General features: G+C 40.8%; 1 protein-coding gene across 1 annotated transcript in view; it reads left to right on the top strand.

Moving 5' to 3' along the window:
• NME7 (NME/NM23 family member 7) overlaps positions 1 to 18,024 on the top strand; it is a 97,198-nt gene that overhangs the window by 51,397 nt on the left and 27,777 nt on the right. The window contains exons 8-10 of the mRNA XM_068417323.1: positions 2,484 to 2,548; positions 3,380 to 3,448; positions 7,233 to 7,334. Coding sequence (XP_068273424.1) covers positions 2,484 to 2,548; positions 3,380 to 3,448; positions 7,233 to 7,334 — 236 coding nt within the window. The remainder of the gene's footprint in view (positions 1 to 2,483; positions 2,549 to 3,379; positions 3,449 to 7,232; positions 7,335 to 18,024) is intronic.

An 18,024-nucleotide genomic window follows, 5' to 3' on the forward strand; every position in this document is an offset into this window, starting at 1 on the left:
ATTAAACAAACCTTGTATTAAAGACCTTGACGCAAAATACATTTCTACTTTGATTTCTATCATTAAAGCAGCCTCTCTCCTCTCTACGGAGAAGAAAAATCTTAATGACTTCAGTAGAGAAACAGCCCAGAAAGCTGAATATTTGAGTCCCCCTTTGTTCCTCTAAAACATGGATTTTGCTTACAGCTCGTAGAACTGCCGAGGACAGAAGTTCTCTTAAAAGCAGATCTCCATAGTACCCCAGAACCTGATACCTGATGAGTATCTTAATTAGATCTTTGCCAGCTGTGAAGGCCTATGCAAGTGGCCCATTGTTGACTGATAAAGTGTAAAATGGAGATCTGTCGGGCAAAGCAGCTTTCTCATACCAAAGTAGCCTTGTCGCTGCAAGTGGCGGTTGCCGTTTGTCTGCTGCTGCCCTTTCTTTGCCTTTGTTGGTTTCTGGTGAAGCAGTGGCTGTTGACTGGAATATTGACTCTGAAGACTGAGAATGAGGAAATGTCCCAGATTATTTATTCATTTATTTATTTCCTGAATGATCCTCGGCCAGTCACTTAATCTCTTTATAAACTGGCCGTTCATCTCTGAAGTCAAGACCATAGGCTCGCTGCCTCGCTGGAACCCCTGTGGAAGCATCTTTCATAGCCTCAGGCTTCACCAGGGGAGGTTCAGGTTGGACATTAGGAAGAATTTCTTCTCAGCAAGGGTCATTAGCCATTGGAAGGGGCTGCCCAGGGAGGTGGTGGAGTCACCATCTCTGGATGTGTTTAAGAAAAGACTGGACATGGCACTTAGTGCCCTGGTCTAGTTGACAGGGTGGTGTCAGGGCAACGGTTGGACTCGATGATCCCAGAGGGCTCTTCCAACCTGGTTGATTCTGTGATTCTGTGATTCTGAGCTGCTCAGCCTTTCCAGTAGTGTGGGCAAAAAGAAACTAAGTCTGGTTTCTCTCTCTGACATGGTCTTGCATTTCCTGGGGAAACCTGTCCAAGTCTTTTCATTTTGCTGCTGCAATTATTTTTTTCACCTTGAAGAAAAAAGGGAAATATTTTTCCTGGTTTCACATGAGTGTTACAAGAAAACTTATATCAGTACTAGTGAGCCATGGTGTAACAGTATAGTGGGACAGGAACTGCACCTGCCTCCACTTGTTTCTACGTCCTGTAAACCAAAGAGCTGTGTGGACTGAGTATGTACCAAAATCTCAGGTTTTCCCTTCAGTAGTTTGAAGATTTTTGGAAGAAGTGTCCACTGTTTTATATGTGAAAGGCTTTTCTACATAAACCTTAATGTGAAAATATGGTGGGGGATACTTCAGGGGCAGTTTTTTTCATTTTCTTTGTAAATACAAGTTTTGAAAGCCCTCCAACTATCCGTCTCATTTACTCAGAGCTTCCACTGACCTTTTAATGTGGTAGGAAGCTCACCAAGCCTATGCCACAGGTATTAGCACAGTGTGTACAGTTCAGGTCTTGGGCATGCTAGAACCTAGATGCTAGCTTTGTTTTATTCTCATCTACTAAATTTATGCAGTGCTAAAAAATCCTGCAATTTAAAGACTACTTAATGATTTAATGACCAGAAGTCAAATCCTTTTTACAGGTTATTCTTCTGTGGTAAATTCTGTTCTGAATAAATGTCCAGAAATTTGTAGCTTCTCACAGATCGTACTAGAGGACAGGCATTTACATCCTATAAAAGCGGTGATTCTATGAAATTCATTCACACAGAATACTGTGCTTGGCTGACATCATCTTCAGAATGGCCTGATCTTGTAAGCACAGGCAAATCTAAAATAGACATTCAGTGGAACATCAGTGGTTCTTGTTCTCCAAAGTTTAGTGTTTTGTTTTACAGTGTCATTCAGCCTTTGAGGATGTATTCTGGAGAGAATAAAGCAAGCAGTATGATCAGCAATAACATATTTGTGAGTTATAACCTTAGAAGCAGTAGGTAATTTTGCACTAATGTGTTTTACCCGTAGAAGACATGAACTTTTGTGCTGGTTTATTGGCAATATTTATTATTAATCCTGCATTGTTTTCTCCACTCTGGTGAACGCTGTATAAAACCATCAAAACAGGCAGCCTGTGCCCTGAATTGGTTATTACTGTTTAAGCATCAGTATTGCCAATGGAAATGTGTTAAAAACATAAATCTTGCTCTTGCAGCAACTGGGTGTTCTGCAGTTGATCTGCGAAAAGCAAAGGCTTCACTAATGACCTTTTTTTTTTGTTAGAGTTGGTAGAGATTCTTTTGAACAACTGCGTGGAATTTAGTTGTTTGAAACCATCAACATGTCACTTTAGGTAGAGCACAGAGTATATGACCTCGGCTCTGCTCTCTGCTTCCTCTCACACATTGCACAAACACTGTTGTTTTTTTTTGTTTGTTTGAAAATAAGTGGTACATTGGCGTAAATACCTTCCAGTTGTAAATTCTGCGTTTTAAAATTGAATACTGTCTTTTGTGTGTTTCTTCAGGGCTAGCTGGAAAGATCATAAAAGCCATCATCAATGAAGGATTTGAGATCTCAGCTTTGCAGATGGTAGGTTTCCTTTTGTGGATGTTTTTCTGATAAATAGAAGTTGGAGAAGTGCTGTATGCACTTCACAGTGTCTTCCTGCAATATAAAACCCTTGTGCAGACTGTGCAGCAATGTTTGGGGATCAGCATTGTCCTTGTGATATTTGTGTTTTATTATTTGATCAGCTGATCTGTTTCTCGTTGCTGGGTGACCTTGAGCCAAGACTCTTTTACCTCTCTGTATCTCAGTTTCCCTGTAGTTAGAAAGGGGATGATGATATCTGTCTCTTCTGGAGCAATCTGAGATATCTTTACAAAATGTACTAGCTAAGATCAGAGAAATTATTGTTAATATCCTTCCTTAATTTTTTAATATATATTTAGTATGAATTTAGGGGAAGGTTTTTAAAGATACTTAAAGGATTTTGACACCCTGATCACCCTCAGCAGTTAAAGGAAGTTGGCACAGAGATTGTTCCCAAGAGTAGTCCTGTAAGTCCTGCCCTTTGATTTGTGTGAAAGTCTCGAGATCTGCCATCCCCCTGTGACTGAAATCCCCACCACAAGTGGAGAATGGCCCTTTACTGGGCAACAAACAGATCCTCTTGCATGTCTTAGTGGCATGAGCCAACGCTATGATGTCTGCTTATATTTAAGGTGGAAGAAGATGCGCTATGTTGCCTGTGATGTTGGCTAAGTTGTTGACAAACTTAATCTCGCGCTGTAAAGCCATTCCTTTTACCTAATAAAACTTAAAATTGAGTATTCTGAATGTTTGCTGCTTAAGAAGGGGTGTCTGTCTATGTTTTTGTTGTTGTTTAAGGCAGACTGGCTAACATTTTTGTTTTCTTAGTTCAACATGGAGCGTGCAAATGTGGAAGAATTTTATGAGATTTACAAAGGTGTTGTCGCTGAATACATGGTAAGCAGAAGTTTGACAAGAATCTGTTTAAAAATAAAATATGATTAAATGAGGAAGTGGCCACATCTTTCCTTTTTGGGGATTGTGATAGGATTTCTTTTAGGAACCTGGTCTTGACCACTTCTAGCTTGTTCTCAAGCTAACTCATCTTGAAAATCGTGCTATCTATGTTGTAAGAAAGGAGAGTCTTTTGTGAAAATTGTTCAGCCAAGGAATTTGTAAAGTATAACAGAGTGAATAAAAAAACCCCTCAGATAAGTTGTTTTATTGCGGTAGAGCTATGAGAATGTGTTATATCTGTGTCTTTGTTTGATTTGATATTGCAATAGTGACTTGGACCAGAATATATATTTATTATTTTGTTTACAATGAGGCTGCTGTATTTGAATGCTTTGCTAATGACATTTTGAGCTATTCTTAAGTTTATTGCGCTGACTTTTGTGGATCTTCAGAAAATTTAAGAAGCTTAAGATATGCTGTAATCCCAGTGGACATCTAAGACTCTCTATATTATTATGCCTTGTTGTAGTATCACATAAAACTTCCTGACTGCAGATAGAACAACAGGAATACAAGACAATCTCGCATTTCTGTATCACCTTCTGTCAGAGGATTCTGGTTCATTTTACAAATAGTAATGAGTTTAGCTTCACTGCCATGCTATATACTATGCAAATTATCCTTAATTTTTAAATGATTAAATTATTAAAAGTTTTCTTCACAGTTATTAATATTACTCCAGACAGTTACTAATATTACTCTGATAATGACATTTTTATTTTCTTTTTTTCCCCCTTTATGATTGTTTGGTCTAACTTACTTCAACGGGGTTTGTGGATTTGTTGTTAAAAAGGTTAGGAGTACTGTTAGTTCATTCTCAGATTGGGGAATACTCTTAAAGTCTCCTCTGATAACACTGTTTTTGACAAGGACCAAAGGAAGATTAGACAAGCAGACTTGTAGGCACGTGGCAGAATTCAAATATGGTAATATCTGACCAGTATTTCAGGGCCCAGAGCATCCCGTGGTACCGCAGAAATCACTGTTTTGAACCAAGTGGGAAATTCTCTACGGTCTTCACAGCTCTTTTGTACAATCTCTGACCCCATAATAAGTTGCAAATTTTAGTTATATACTTTAATTGGAGAGTTACTCAGAAGGGAAGGTGACATTTAAACAGGGTAAGTCAATAAAGATTTGTTTTAGGTGGGATTTGAAGAAAAGTGAGAATCTAGGGCTCTGTCCTGCAAGCCATGTGTGCTGGATGCACTCAGTTGAAATCAAATTAAATAATTATCTCTGTGCACTCAGCGTATCTGTGAAACAGGAAAACGTGGGAAAGCTAATAATGATGGTAAAGGGATCCAGAGAAGGCACATATGGGAAGAGCAATAGATATTGTCAGTGCAGGCCAAATAGGAAGAAGAATGTTGCAAAACAGGATATTGAAGAAAGAATATAACCTCTTCTATCTGTGACTCAGAACCGTCTGTTTTGATCTGAATTTTATTTATCATTTCAAAATAACTCAGCACAGAAGATACTTGGCATCCAGAAATCCTTTTCAAAAACTGTACTCCCATTTCTTCTGGTTACCCCTTGTCAGTCAGATAAAGGCTTGACATTGTATATGAAGCGCTTCTCCGTGAAAAAAGAAAGCGGAACAATTGCCCCAAATTTTAGCTTTGTTGGTATCTCTTGCATGGGATTTTGCACACTATTGATTAGTTTTTGTGTTGTTTTGCTTTGTATTTCCTACTGTAGCCAGAATAGAAAATAGGGGGAAAAAGGAGGGAGATTGTTTTGGGTCAGCTCAGAATCCGCTCTGTTAATCAAAAGTCCTTGAGCTTCATCCAGCTCCAGGGATGGGTTTTGTTGACCACAAGCCATGTTACTTGATGCATAAACTATTTACTAAAGAAAATTTGATTTAGCTGTAACTGGGAGCCTTACCAGAGAAAGTGTCTGCTATTTAAATTCAACTCCGGACTTGATGAGGGTGTGTAAGGTAGACCAAGCTTGTCTCACATAGTACCACCTGCGTCTGTGCTGTAGTTGGTGGCACCTGGTCTTCAGTCCTCAGCTTTATGTTGTAATGGAGAAGTCAGGAGTAACTTTGCTCATGTTTGCTGTTGCTGGTGGGATGTCAGTGCTGATACAGAAACAATAGAAAAGGGAGGAACAAGAGAAAACACAGTTTGCAGGGAGGAATTCAGTTGATTCAAATAAAGTTATAAGCCTGTTTTTTCTCCACTTTCCTATTAAAATTTATTTAGATGACAGGATTCCATGAAATTGTACAGAGTAGTGACTTTGTGGCAATTTACTGTTTTTTAACAGGGTGAAATATATTGTCCTTTGACCTGTTCTTAACAGAGGATCCATGGTGATAAGACAGTTTTTGGAATTAAAATATTTATTCATGTTGTAGAGCATGAAAACAGTCTGCACTCTTTTCATGTCCTCTCAGAAATACTTGTACCTACGTTTCCTAGGATCGAGTTGATGATAGAGGCACTTGGCTAAAATTCTGTCTCATTGACTTCAGAGTGGGGAGATTAAGCCCATGCTCTTAGCCTGGAATCCGTTATGAAGATAGCAGCTCTTTGGAACAATGATTCTTGACTTGGAGTCTTTGTGTATTTAGTTTCCATCACAATTCATAAAAGGCAGAGGAAGACTTAATTCTTCTTTTCCTACTGCTTTTTTACCCATTCTGTGTGCTCTTGTTCTTTGCCATGGCTCATCCTTGACCTGCCCATGGCTGGTGGGCGTGATTGCAGTACCTTGCTTGTCCTTCCCTGTCCCCCCTTATTTCCTGTGAATCTTTTCTCCTTTCCCCTTTCCTCATTGGTTTTGATTCTTTTAATTGCCCTGATTTGTTTAAAACTTGTCTGCCCAAATTTCTAGAAAAGTGTACAAATATAAGGACATGTTTTAAAAAAGGAATTCAGACTAGAACATCAAAATAGGTTCTTCCTGCTTGTGAAACCTATACCTTTAATTAACAAACTCCAAATTGGCACTAATGCCCAGAGTTAATTTAAGCTTATGAAAAACTAAGACCCATCTTCATCACCCACTCAGAACTCTCACGCTGTCTCTTTACTCTCCAGGAGGCTCCAGGGAAACAGATGATTTTGGCGTAACTGAGATTCTGGTAACAGTACACCACAAGAACGTTGCCAGATCAAGGCCCCTTTCAATTCTGTTCTGTTGGCTTGTGTGTTTCAGCTTCTGTAGTTATATGTGAGGAAAAGACAGTGAGAAACAAAAGCCCAAGAGACATTTTAATGACTTCAAGCCATTAAACAGGTGTATATTTGGAAACAAATATAGGGTGTGTACCATGCTCCCTGTAGGGAACACTGCAAAGTGCATTGCTGCCTGGGGAACTGGCTGAACATAGAGTGTTTTTTTTCAGGCCAGGTGTGTTCTGTTGATTCAGTCTAGTTTGACAAGTTATGGGGTACTTCTGTGAAATCCAGGTCCAGATCAATAAGGATGTACCCACAAAAGAATTTATTGTGGATGCTGTTGCATGCTATTCAGTATCCTGTTGAAGCTGAAGTCTCTACCCTTTAAACCGAGCAGCAAAATGGAAAACATTTATTTTGTTGTGAACACTAATGATATCTTTGTTTCATGTCTTTGCTTTCCTAAATGCACCAATATTTCTTAATCGTTCCTGTCTTGTCAGTTTGGGTCTGTTCTTGGGGAGGAATACAACCCTTTCTAATGCCCAAAGAAGCTCAGATTTGTTTCTGTCTTTTTTCTCTTCCAGGAGATGGTTACAGAGTTGTGTTCAGGCCCTTGCATAGCATTGGAGATTATACAGTCTGAGCCTCCAAAAGTGTTCAGAGACTTCTGTGGTCCTTCTGACCCTGTAAGTACTTGCTTGAGTGATAAGTAATGCTTAAAAAGTTGATATGCTCTCTATGTGAATTAAAATATCACGGCGTGGTGATATTTTAATTCTATCAGTGTATCAGCCACAGTGTGGCTGCCACGTACCTGCTGCATTCCTTGGAAATATGTGAGCATTACCTTGTTATTGAGGTCAAATGCCAGTCTTGGTGGACCAATTCACAAATCTTCTAGCAACTCTTCTGATCTTACCTAAACCAGGTGATAAAATACTGTGGTGATATTTATGGGAAAGGAAAGCTATCTAGGAAAAAATCTCGGTTAAAGATTTATAAATATTCTAACGCAATGCTTCAGAGCCCTGGAACAAAGTTATCACTTGTGCATGCCAGTGTAAATCAAATGTTAGTCCACTGCAGTCTGGCGTTCGCCTAGGATGAAACTGGAAAAGGAGAATCGGTTCCTTTGGTTTTTAGAAGGAAGCGAACAAAAAAGGGTGTAAAAGTTCTCGTACCTGGTTGCTATGCTAATGCTTCTAGCTTTTATTTTTCATTTCTTCAGGTGACTAGTTGGATATGCATGACACTGTGTGCAATTTGGAGACAAGCATAAGTGCTGTCTCAAAAAGTTTGCAGTTTTTTGTAAACAGTGAAGGCTGCTGTACCACCCAGGAGCCATGAGGTGAAATATCAAGATGGAGACAATGAGGTCAGGGTTAGTATGTTTTTTGGTTATGATTTGACGTTGCAAACTGAGTGGGTTTACCAGTTTCCATGGAAAAAAAATCATGCAGATTAATATTTGAAGGGGAGAACAAGTTGTTCAGGCTACATGTTTCTTCAGATCCAGAGTTTCCATTACAGAAAGCACAAGTTAAAGGCATTATCCAAACCTTTTTTCCCCCTTCTGTTTGGTAACATTAAAATGTTTCTCTCCTGGGTTAGCATGTTGTAAGCAGAGCATAACCTGTTTATCTGACTTAGTTTTAACTGCAGGATAATATATTGGTAGTAATGTACATAATATGATGGTTTCAGTTTTGTTTCAAACTCAGTGTTTAAGGTTTCTGGTCTTTAAAACTTTCAAAGATGCAGTTGTTTTATTTGGGCCTATTATATCCTTTTCCTATTTCTGCTTGTTTAATGCCTGATACATTAAAATCAAAATATATTTGCGAACATCACAGCTACTTTAGGTTATCAAAGACAAGTGTACCTATACAAGGGGAGTTTCTCTATTTTCCCTTACTACATCACATGAAAAGCTCTATCATAAACATGCAACGTGTGTGTGACGAAGGAGCTGTTGATGAGCTGAGTAACTGATTGATGTATAAACTGATGGCTTCTCTGGGTAGCACAAGAAAACAGCAAAGGAGGGAACTAAATTCTCGTGTTTCAGATCTCTCGCTAGTGACCTACCTCTGCTGTTTGTGTTTCCCTTTTAATGGTCAACTGTGTGACTTGTGAAGTGAAAATGAGTACAAGTTTTGGACGCTGACTTCACAGCAGTTACAGTAATGGTATGTTTGGAAGACAGACAGCTCTGTTACATATTTCTGTCTGCTGTTTTCTGTCAGAATTGCAAATTAATTAATTCTTCAGGCACATAAAGCATGTACAGTAGCTACAGCTGCTCTCAAGAGTGATCTTTGCCTGAAATTTATCTGTCTTTTCAGATAGCGTTTGTAGCTTGTCCTTGAGGAAGAAGGGCTAAGGTATCTCAGTGGTCCTTTGTCGTTCCCACCCAGAATCAACAGAGGAGGGCACAACTGAACTTTGTGGTTACAATATGTATCTCAAATAGGGGTAGCAGAAACCCTAACAGCAGTTTCATTATCTAGCAAGGTTATATACAGACCATGAAGATACCATGGACTTGATATTCTTGTGGTTAAAGTAAATCTAAGTGTCGTGCAAATAGTGCGTTATCATTGAGAGATCTGGATCTCTCTGTAACTCGTTAGTTTGTTTATATATGCTAGATCCTGATGTGTGTACAGCCTGTTTATAAAGACAGGTGAAGAGCAAGTTTACTACAAAACGTACCTGCTTGGATCACTTTGGCTCTTGTTAATTAGTACCCTGTTTGGCAAGTAGTGCCATTGAAATACCTGTGATTACTCTCAAAGCGAGGTGCTGTTTGAAGTGAGTAAAGGTGTTGGAATTTGACTTATATAATGAATCTCTCCCCATCACATGTGCTGTTATTATATCTTAGATACATAGCAAACGTAGTAATTACTTTGTGGCAAGTCAGATATCTAAACTGGGTGTGAATGTTAACGGCCCTTTCAGTCTGTTCTTAGTTTTGCAGGGAGGCATTTGGGGTACACTTCAATCAAAGGCATCCAGAAAGAGGTGATACAAATTTTCCCAGATCAAAGCAAGATGTCATTTGGAAATAGATCTGGTTTTGTCCAAGTCCCATGATGTTTAGGGCTGAAGAAAGAATTAGAATTGTTCCATTTTGAGGATTATACTTTATTAAGATAGCAATTTATACCAAGCGTACAATGCTAAAAATGAAATGGAACTTTGTGCTATTTTCTATAACCGGGTAATATTTTGTTAGCACTGAAGGTCAGTAAAGCTCTCTGCCAAAAATATCCTTCATTATAAACCAGCTTATCAACAGTTTATTAAAGCCTCTCAAGTGGTAGCAGGGAAGACTACTAACCAAAAACCTGTTTTGAGCCTCTTTGTAGTAGTGTATGAACAGCCTATCAACTCTGGAAAGCAGGCAGGGGGATAAAGATACTTGTCTATAAGGAGCTGTGCTGGACCTGCTCACTCTCAAAATTCCTGTGACCTGATGGAAGGGCTCAGTGTCAGAGGTTGCAGGCTTGTGTAATATTTGTTCCCAGTGAATAGTAAATGCATTAGGAGAAATGCTTTTTCTGCAGCTCTTGCTGCTGCTTGCGTTCTTGTTGTGCACTGGCACTTTTCTAGTGAGTGGCTGGCTGGGTCATTGCTCTGTCAGCATCTATTACACTAGGCTTAAGCTCATGGAGTGCAGATGGATTTTTTTTGTGTCGGTGGTGGTCTCATCTGAGGCCTTTCTGTGATCTTGCAGATCAGCCGTGATGCTTGTTTTTCTTGTCTTCCCATTGCAGCCTCTAGCTTAGCTGTTCCTCACAGCCACGTCCCAGGATACTCATGTGATTTGCTCTTGGTGTCACTCTGTGCCTCGTTCTCTCTGTCCTGGAATGCCACTGTGGGTAACGTGTAGGGCTTAGAAATGGAAAGCTCTCTCCAAATCTACTATAATAAACAGGTATTTATGCTTTTCTTAGTGTTGTAGCACCCCTATAAAAGGCCAGCAGGTCATTCTGATGCCCATCTTGAAAATACTGTTTCTTTACAATGTTAATAAGGACTATTTAAAAAACTCTGAATTCCACACAAGACTGTAGCTTTTCAAGGAGGAGAGTCACCCACAGCCTCTGCTGTGCACCTAAAGCTAGGAAGTTTGAGATACTGAGATCTTATGAGCAGCTGAGCACTTTTATTTGGATATTTAAATTTCAAATAGGAATGGGATTTCTGAAATGACTTTGAGTTCCACTGATTTTCCATGGTGTATCTGAATCATTTAAGCCCTTTTTCAAAATATACTGTCAAATCTTTTTATGCAGGTTGTTAAATTATGTTTTTTTTTGTGCTGAGTGCTATTTCACTCTGTTTCCACTGGTGCAGTTCTGACATCAAGAGAAAAAAAATTACACCTCTGGAAAAGAGGTAACTGCTCTAGAAAGCTAGGAGGAAGAGTTAAAAAGTTAATTAAATCAGATTAATACAGAACACAAACCTTTTGAGCTTTTGATACACACTGTCACTTAGAGTTGCTAACTGCAACCAAAGTCCAACAGAAAAGAAGCTCTGTTTCTTTTTCTTCATTGTAAAGAAATTAAAGTTCTTGTAGGATCAGCGGTAAATGCACTGTCAAGAAAGCTGTTTTGTTTAAATATGGTAAGAAAAAAAAATGCAAACTGTTCTGCATTGATTGGACATTGCTTCACATGGATCATAACAAGGGTCATTAGACGTTGGAATGGGCTGCCCAGGGAGGTGGTGGAGTCACCATCTCTGGAGGGGTTTAAGAAAAGCCTGGACATGGCACTTAGTGCCCTGGTCTAGTTGACATGGTGGTGTCAGGGCAACGGTTGGACTCGATGATCCCAGAGGTCTCTTCCAACCTCGTTGATTCTGTAATTCTGTGATTCTGTGATTCTGTGATTCCAGGAGTCTACATCAGCTACATGTTTCTGGCTGATTGCATAACTTCTAGTGGTCTTAAGAGCTTTTAGTTAGGGTTGGCAGTACGCTACAAGTGACTCAAGTACCTTCTGCTGTGAGATATTATTAAAGTGATGGGACGTGCTGCAATATTTCTGCATCCAGTGGGCTGAAAAGGGATTTTCGTATCTTTGCTTTAGATCCTAACCAACATTCTTTTTACATTGGGGATTTGCAATTTGAAGGGTGACAGTGTATTAACAGTCTTTTGTACTTTTGAATCAACGCCAGAGTTAAAAGAGAGAGTAAATGGTTTAAAACAAAGCAGTGAACTGAAAGAGCTCCATTCCTGACCTCGCTGTGTGACCTTGGATGAAAAGTTCAATATGTTTCTGCCTCAGTTATCACATCAGTTAGATAAGGGTAACGGTATGAGCCAAAGAGCACAATAGCTGTAAGATTTTTGTTTGTATAGACATCCTGTGAATCTCTAGCACTGAAAAAATATCTACACGTGAGGCCAAAAATGTTCAAGTTCATTCCTAGAACTACGTTAGCAGCACAACATTTTCATATTACATCACATAAAAAGTAGTTCAGTGGAAGATATAAAGAAATATAAAGACTATTTTTGAGCTCCCAAGTATTCATTTTCTGGTAATACCTTCATAGCTGTTTCAATGTGGATTCTCCCTGTTGCCTAGTGAGCCTTGGTCAGAGTAATGACAGTGAAATACATAATGTGTTTCAAGAGAAATCAGATTTATTAATCTAATTCTTTGACGAAGATTTCATATAATTGATTATCTGCTTAGATAGCCTGAGTCATGTAATAATAATAAAAATTTTCATTCAGCGCTAGACCATTATCAGCCAGAGCAGCAAACAGATCAATTGATCCCAGTTACGATATCCTGCTGTCTAAGCCTGCAATGGGAAAGACATGATTGAACTGCTTAGATGTGATTTAGGGTCAGTCATCTGACTGTCCTTTCAGTTTGTAATTTCCACATCAGCCTCTGCAGGTCTAATGGAAGTGTGTTCTAGACAGTGCCAAGGCCTCTTAGTTGGGGGCCGTGGTAATTTTTGACTGAATAAGTGTCTGTGGAGGGGGATTCTTCCCTCTAGTGCAGCCCCCTTCTGCTGAGATGACGCTGCTGGTTCATAAAGCCCAAAGTCTCGGTGGGTTCAGGACTTCTCCTCCCTTGTTCTGTGTCACCCCTCTGTGCATGGACAGGAGGCTTATTAAGACTAGATCTAGAAGAAAGGAAGATTTAAGCCAGCTGTGCTCTAATGACCCACAGCTGTAATGTGACTTGCACCCATGAGTTGCCACCACCGCTTTAGATGATCGATATGTGGGTGTATGGTTTGGAATTTACCCCCGCAAGTTTTACAGCTTGTTGTCAGAGACAAGCCTGTGTCTGTGTGGATGCCAAACACCACACCTGTGGCAGCGAGTTGCTTTCCCTGGTTTAAAACAGATGGAGTCTGCACTGGCTGCACTAGAAACAAGACTGATACAGAAATGTCATATTTGCTCTTCCTGTCAAAACTGTTTGTAGCCCTGGGAGCAGCTGAGAGTCAAGAATCCAATAATTAATTTCTACAGGCATGATTTCAGTGTTCATAGTAAGATCTCCTGGCGTGTTTCTCTTGCTTCTGAATGGGTACTACCTGAAGGGAGGTTGTAGTGCAGTGGGAGTCGGCCTCTTCTCCTGGGCAACTAGCAATAGGACAAGAGGACACAGCCTCAAGCTTCACCAGGGGAGGGTCAGGTTGGACATCAGGAAGAATTTCTTTTCAGAAAGGGTCATTAGCCATTGGAAGGGGCTGCCCAGGGAGGTGGTGGAGTCACCATCTCTGGAGGTGTTTAAGAAAAGACTGGACATGGCACTTAGTGCCCTGGTCTAGTTGACATGGTGGTGTCAGGGCAACGGTTGGACTCGATGATCCCAGAGGTCTCTTCCAACCTGGTTGATTCTGTGATTCTGTGGGTATTGCAGAGATCTGCCAGCCCCTGCCACCCTTCCCCTGCCACCCCGTTTGCTTTAATCATGTGTGTGTGCTTTGTGGTGGCATGACCTAGTTACAATTTTGAGGTGACCTGCTTAGAGCTCTGTTTCTTGCATACTGTCTTCTCCAAGCCACCCTTTGCAGGCGATGGGAAGTCCTTTGATAGGAAGGGGGACTTCAGCCTCACTGAAATACGTCTTTGTGGGGAGATCAGAACAAAAATCAGAGCACTAGTAGTGGTGGAGGAGCCTTTTGCTTGCAAGTGGCTTGCTTTAAATGTGGCTTGTTATTGCCTGAAGGTTGCTGTCATATGATGGCTGTTCACTGTCATGTGGAACTGGAGTTTGTAGGCTCACTTTGATTCTTGATGGGTAGCTTGCATATGTGATGAAAATTGCTGTTATTAGTGGTGACTGGCAGTCTCCATCAGGAAACTCAATGCTGACAGAGCCCTGAAGACCAAACTCTGCTTTAAATCCAATGTGATTGAGGAATGTTGGCAAGGTTACAGGGTTTTTTTCAGACTTTTTTCTGCCACTCCTTCTCTGAGGCTCCAGAGCTACCAGACTTGAACATGTCAGCAGTACTACATTTTCTGCCTAAAAAAAATCCTGGATAGGAGGTAACTGGACTTAGATTCAGTGGTCACGATTTACCGTCATTTGGTGAAATAGATAATAAAATATGTTGCATTGTCTGATATCGAGCCCACTGCCACCACAGAGGCATGACACTGGAGGAGTCTGCTGCTTTCATCCTCGAAGAGAAGGTGCTGGGGACCTCTGGGAGAGGACTGAAACTGGAGTACATTTGCATCTGGTTTCCAGTTGCCACAATGCTTTTTTTTTTCCTCAGTTGGCTGCCAAAGCCCCTCTAGTCTATGTAGGGCTTTTTTGTAGTTTCCTCTGCTACCTGTCACTATGATATTTTAATATTCCCTAATGACAAGGCACCTTCTTAACTGCAATTTCTGGACATTTTCAGGAAGTTATCAACATTTTGTCAAAAATCCTGTATGACCTCCTGGAAAGTAGCATCAACTTCAGAAGCCTCAGGCTTCCCATCTGTGTTCCCATCTTTCCCTTGTGTTGGGCTGTCTCTGGCTTTGAGCTAGTTCTTCCTCGTGCTTGATTCCAGGCTGGAAGAGCTTACCCTATTTTAGCAAGAGGAGAGAAGCTGAACGTGAGCCCAGAGACTGAAGGAAAGCAGGGATGTGCCACAAGGCACTAACAGCATTGGTTACTGATCTTCCTTGACTTACTGGGCTGCTATAGAGACCTCCTAGCTGCTCCCCAGAATGGACAATGTGTCAGGGTATCCTGGAGCTAGGTTTTTAGGCCTTTCCTTGCAAAACCTCATAGGGCTAGCCATTTTTTGTAAGGATTGAAGCTCAATTTCACAGAATCACAGAATCAACCAGGTTGGAAGAGAACTCTGGGATCATCGAGTCCAACCATTGCCCTGACACCACCATGTCAACTAGACCATGGCACTAAGTGCCATGTCCAGTCTTTTCTTAAACACATCCAGAGATGGTGACTCCACCACCTCCCTGGGCAGCCCATTCCAATGGCTAATGACCCTTGCTGAGAAGAAATTCTTCCTAATGTCCAACCTGAACCTCCCCTGGCGAAGCTTGAGGCTGTGTCCTCTTGTCCTATCGCTAGTTGCGCGGGAGAAGAGGCCAACTCCCACTCCACTACAACCTCCCTTCGGGTAGTTGTAGACTGCAATAAGGTCACCTCTGAGCCTCCTCTTCTCCAGGCTAAACAACCCCAGCTCCCTCAGCCGTTCCTCGTAGGTCAGACCCTCCAGACCCTTCACCAGCTTGGTCGCCTTCCTCTGCACTCGCTCCAACACCTCAACATCTTTCTTGAAGTGCGGGGCCCACAACTGGACACAGGATTCAAGGTGCGGCCTCACCAGTGCCCAGTCCAGAGGGACGATCACTTCCCCAGACCAGCTGGCTACACTATTCCTAATAGTGGCCAGGATGCCATTGGCCTTCTTGGCCACCTGGGCACACTGCTGGCTCATGTTTAGCCGGCTGTCGATCAGCACCCCCAGGTCTCTTTCCGCCGGGCCGCTCTCTAACCACTCTTCCCCCAGCCTGTAGCGCTGCAGGGGGTTGTTGTGGCCCAAGTGTAAGACCCGGCACTTGTTCTTGTTGAACCTCATGCCGGTGGAACCTCATGCCTTAACCAATTTCTTGGTTAAGGACTTTGTACTGTTCAGCCCTGCAGACACATGAAGATGTTTAGCCTAATCTGAAATCCCAAAGACTAATTGTATCTATAGGTAGGTATGACAGAAGCCTGTAAGACTGGCTTAGGGATCATAAAGGCTCCCTTTGCACTCAGACTGAGTGCGTTCCACAGTAGTAGGTCAGTGTTATTAAAAAAAAAAAAAAAAAAAGTGGTATTTTAAGCATCTGTGATGAACACAAGATTCTTATAAATGCTTGAGTTACATAAATTTGTCTATTCAGCCTTGAGGGCATTTTTTTTTTTCAGACTGTGCAGGGTTTTGGTTATAACTGCACATCTGCAGGTCTTGTTTTGCAAAATGAATGCTTCCATGTCCTGTTTGTATTGCGACTTCCTGATGAGGTTCTCTCCAAGCTTTGAATCTATGCCATGTTTTAGAAAGTGGTGTTACAGATTTAGTATCTCGTATAGATGGATCATATTTTATTTAAACGGTGACCACACAAAGTTTTAAAAGCGCTTGCTTGCCTAGTTTCTTTTAGCATTTGCTTGTTTGTCTTTTAAATAATGCTAGCTAATACATTTCAAAATAGCACATATTTATTGTAACTCTGCTTACGTGTCTTAGATGGATTAAGGAGAGAAGTTTTGTTTCTCACTACTGTAGAAAAAGAGGTAGGCTTCTAACATAGCAGGTGATCGTGTGATGGTAAAGACAAATACACAATGTAATTTTACACCAGTAGGCTGATCAAAGGTAATCAGCAGGGTTCTCTCTAGGGCTTGTTTCTCCCAGCTACACCGGTTAAAATGCAATTTACGTTGCCTACGGGAGGGTTTTAACACTTTTTAAAAATCAAAGTATTCTTCCCCCTTGTGAAAATGTAGTCTTTGTCAGCACGACACAGAGCTGGGCATCAGAATTCCTAGGTTGTAGTCTCCTTCTGTGATCACAGGTCTACCTTCATTGGTAATTCCCTTTCTTTTTATTTTGTTTTTCTTTTTAATCCCCACTTCCTCCTTTGGACTGTTCTGTTAAGGTTCTGCTGTAGCTGCTGAGGTTTCTGAGAATAGATTCAATGATATATTCAGTCCGTAAAGGCACAAGGTAAGAGCCTTTTTGAGAACATGATGGTTCTCAGTTAATTTCAGTCTATGTGGTTGTTTTCTTTGCTTCCCTTGTGTTTGGTTACAGCAGACAGCAGATCACTCTTGTTGGACAGTGATGTTTTTGAGTATGTAAAAGTTAATCCCTGAAAAGAAACATTCAGCAAAAAACAAATTCTGTATAACTTCAGCCCTTCCTTGGAAAAAGGGAGTGGTGTTTCCAGAAGATATGGGAAGTGCTGAGGTCGCTCTGGGAAAGAAAATGATACTGTTACTGCACTAAATCACCTTTTCTCCTTCTCCAGTTTCTTAGCATCCTGGTCACAGTGACCTTGTGTGTTTGCAGAATCTTTGATTTGAATAGATTAAAAGCATTTGCTTACATGCCTGACTCAGGCTTTTGTTGACTATAGATAGCCTTGTCCTTCACTTGAATGCTTCCTGACTTCTGGTTGGAACATAGTAGTTTTGTAGTGCTGTTATGTATACTTCAAGGTATGAAGTAATACGGAGTATATCTCCAGTAAAAAAAAACTATTAAGAAAATAAAAAGTCAAGGTAGAACTTGGTAGAAAAGGCTACAAGCGCTTTTTCTAGAGCACTGTAGAAGGCAGTTAGCAAGAGTCAGCACACAAAGGTGCTTGTTGGAAACGTGCAATAGAGGAAGTTATAAAGGTGTAGAAAAAGGGCAGTAGAGCACTTACTTTTCCATATAACCACAATGATGATGTGATCTTGAGTATCCTGAAGTTGACTGTAGCTGTCCCAAAAGGTTTGATGTCTTTCAGTTGGCAGCTTATGTATGAGTAGTCAGTTCTTGGATGTGCGTGACTTTTCTTTTTTTAAGATCCCTTGGAATAAACAGGTGAAGAGGATGATCAGACCAATCAAACTCTTATCCGACGGGACTGCTTATTCAGGCTCTGCCTGGTTAATAAATTGGTGGCAGAGATAATAATAACCAAACAGAAAAGGAGCTGCAGATCACAGTGTATCTTATGTACTCTTGATAAATCGGTACAGAAGAGATTGATCTGAGGGGAACTGATCACTGCTGGAAGGAGATCTATCAGTTTCTCAAGTGGGTTTCCCGTAAGAGGGATCAGTTGGCTTTCTAGGTGGCATAGGTGGTATTCTTGTA

This window comes from Nyctibius grandis, chromosome 23, assembly GCF_013368605.1.
Source record: "Nyctibius grandis isolate bNycGra1 chromosome 23, bNycGra1.pri, whole genome shotgun sequence".
In the NCBI taxonomy this organism is placed as follows: domain Eukaryota; kingdom Metazoa; phylum Chordata; class Aves; order Nyctibiiformes; family Nyctibiidae; genus Nyctibius; species Nyctibius grandis.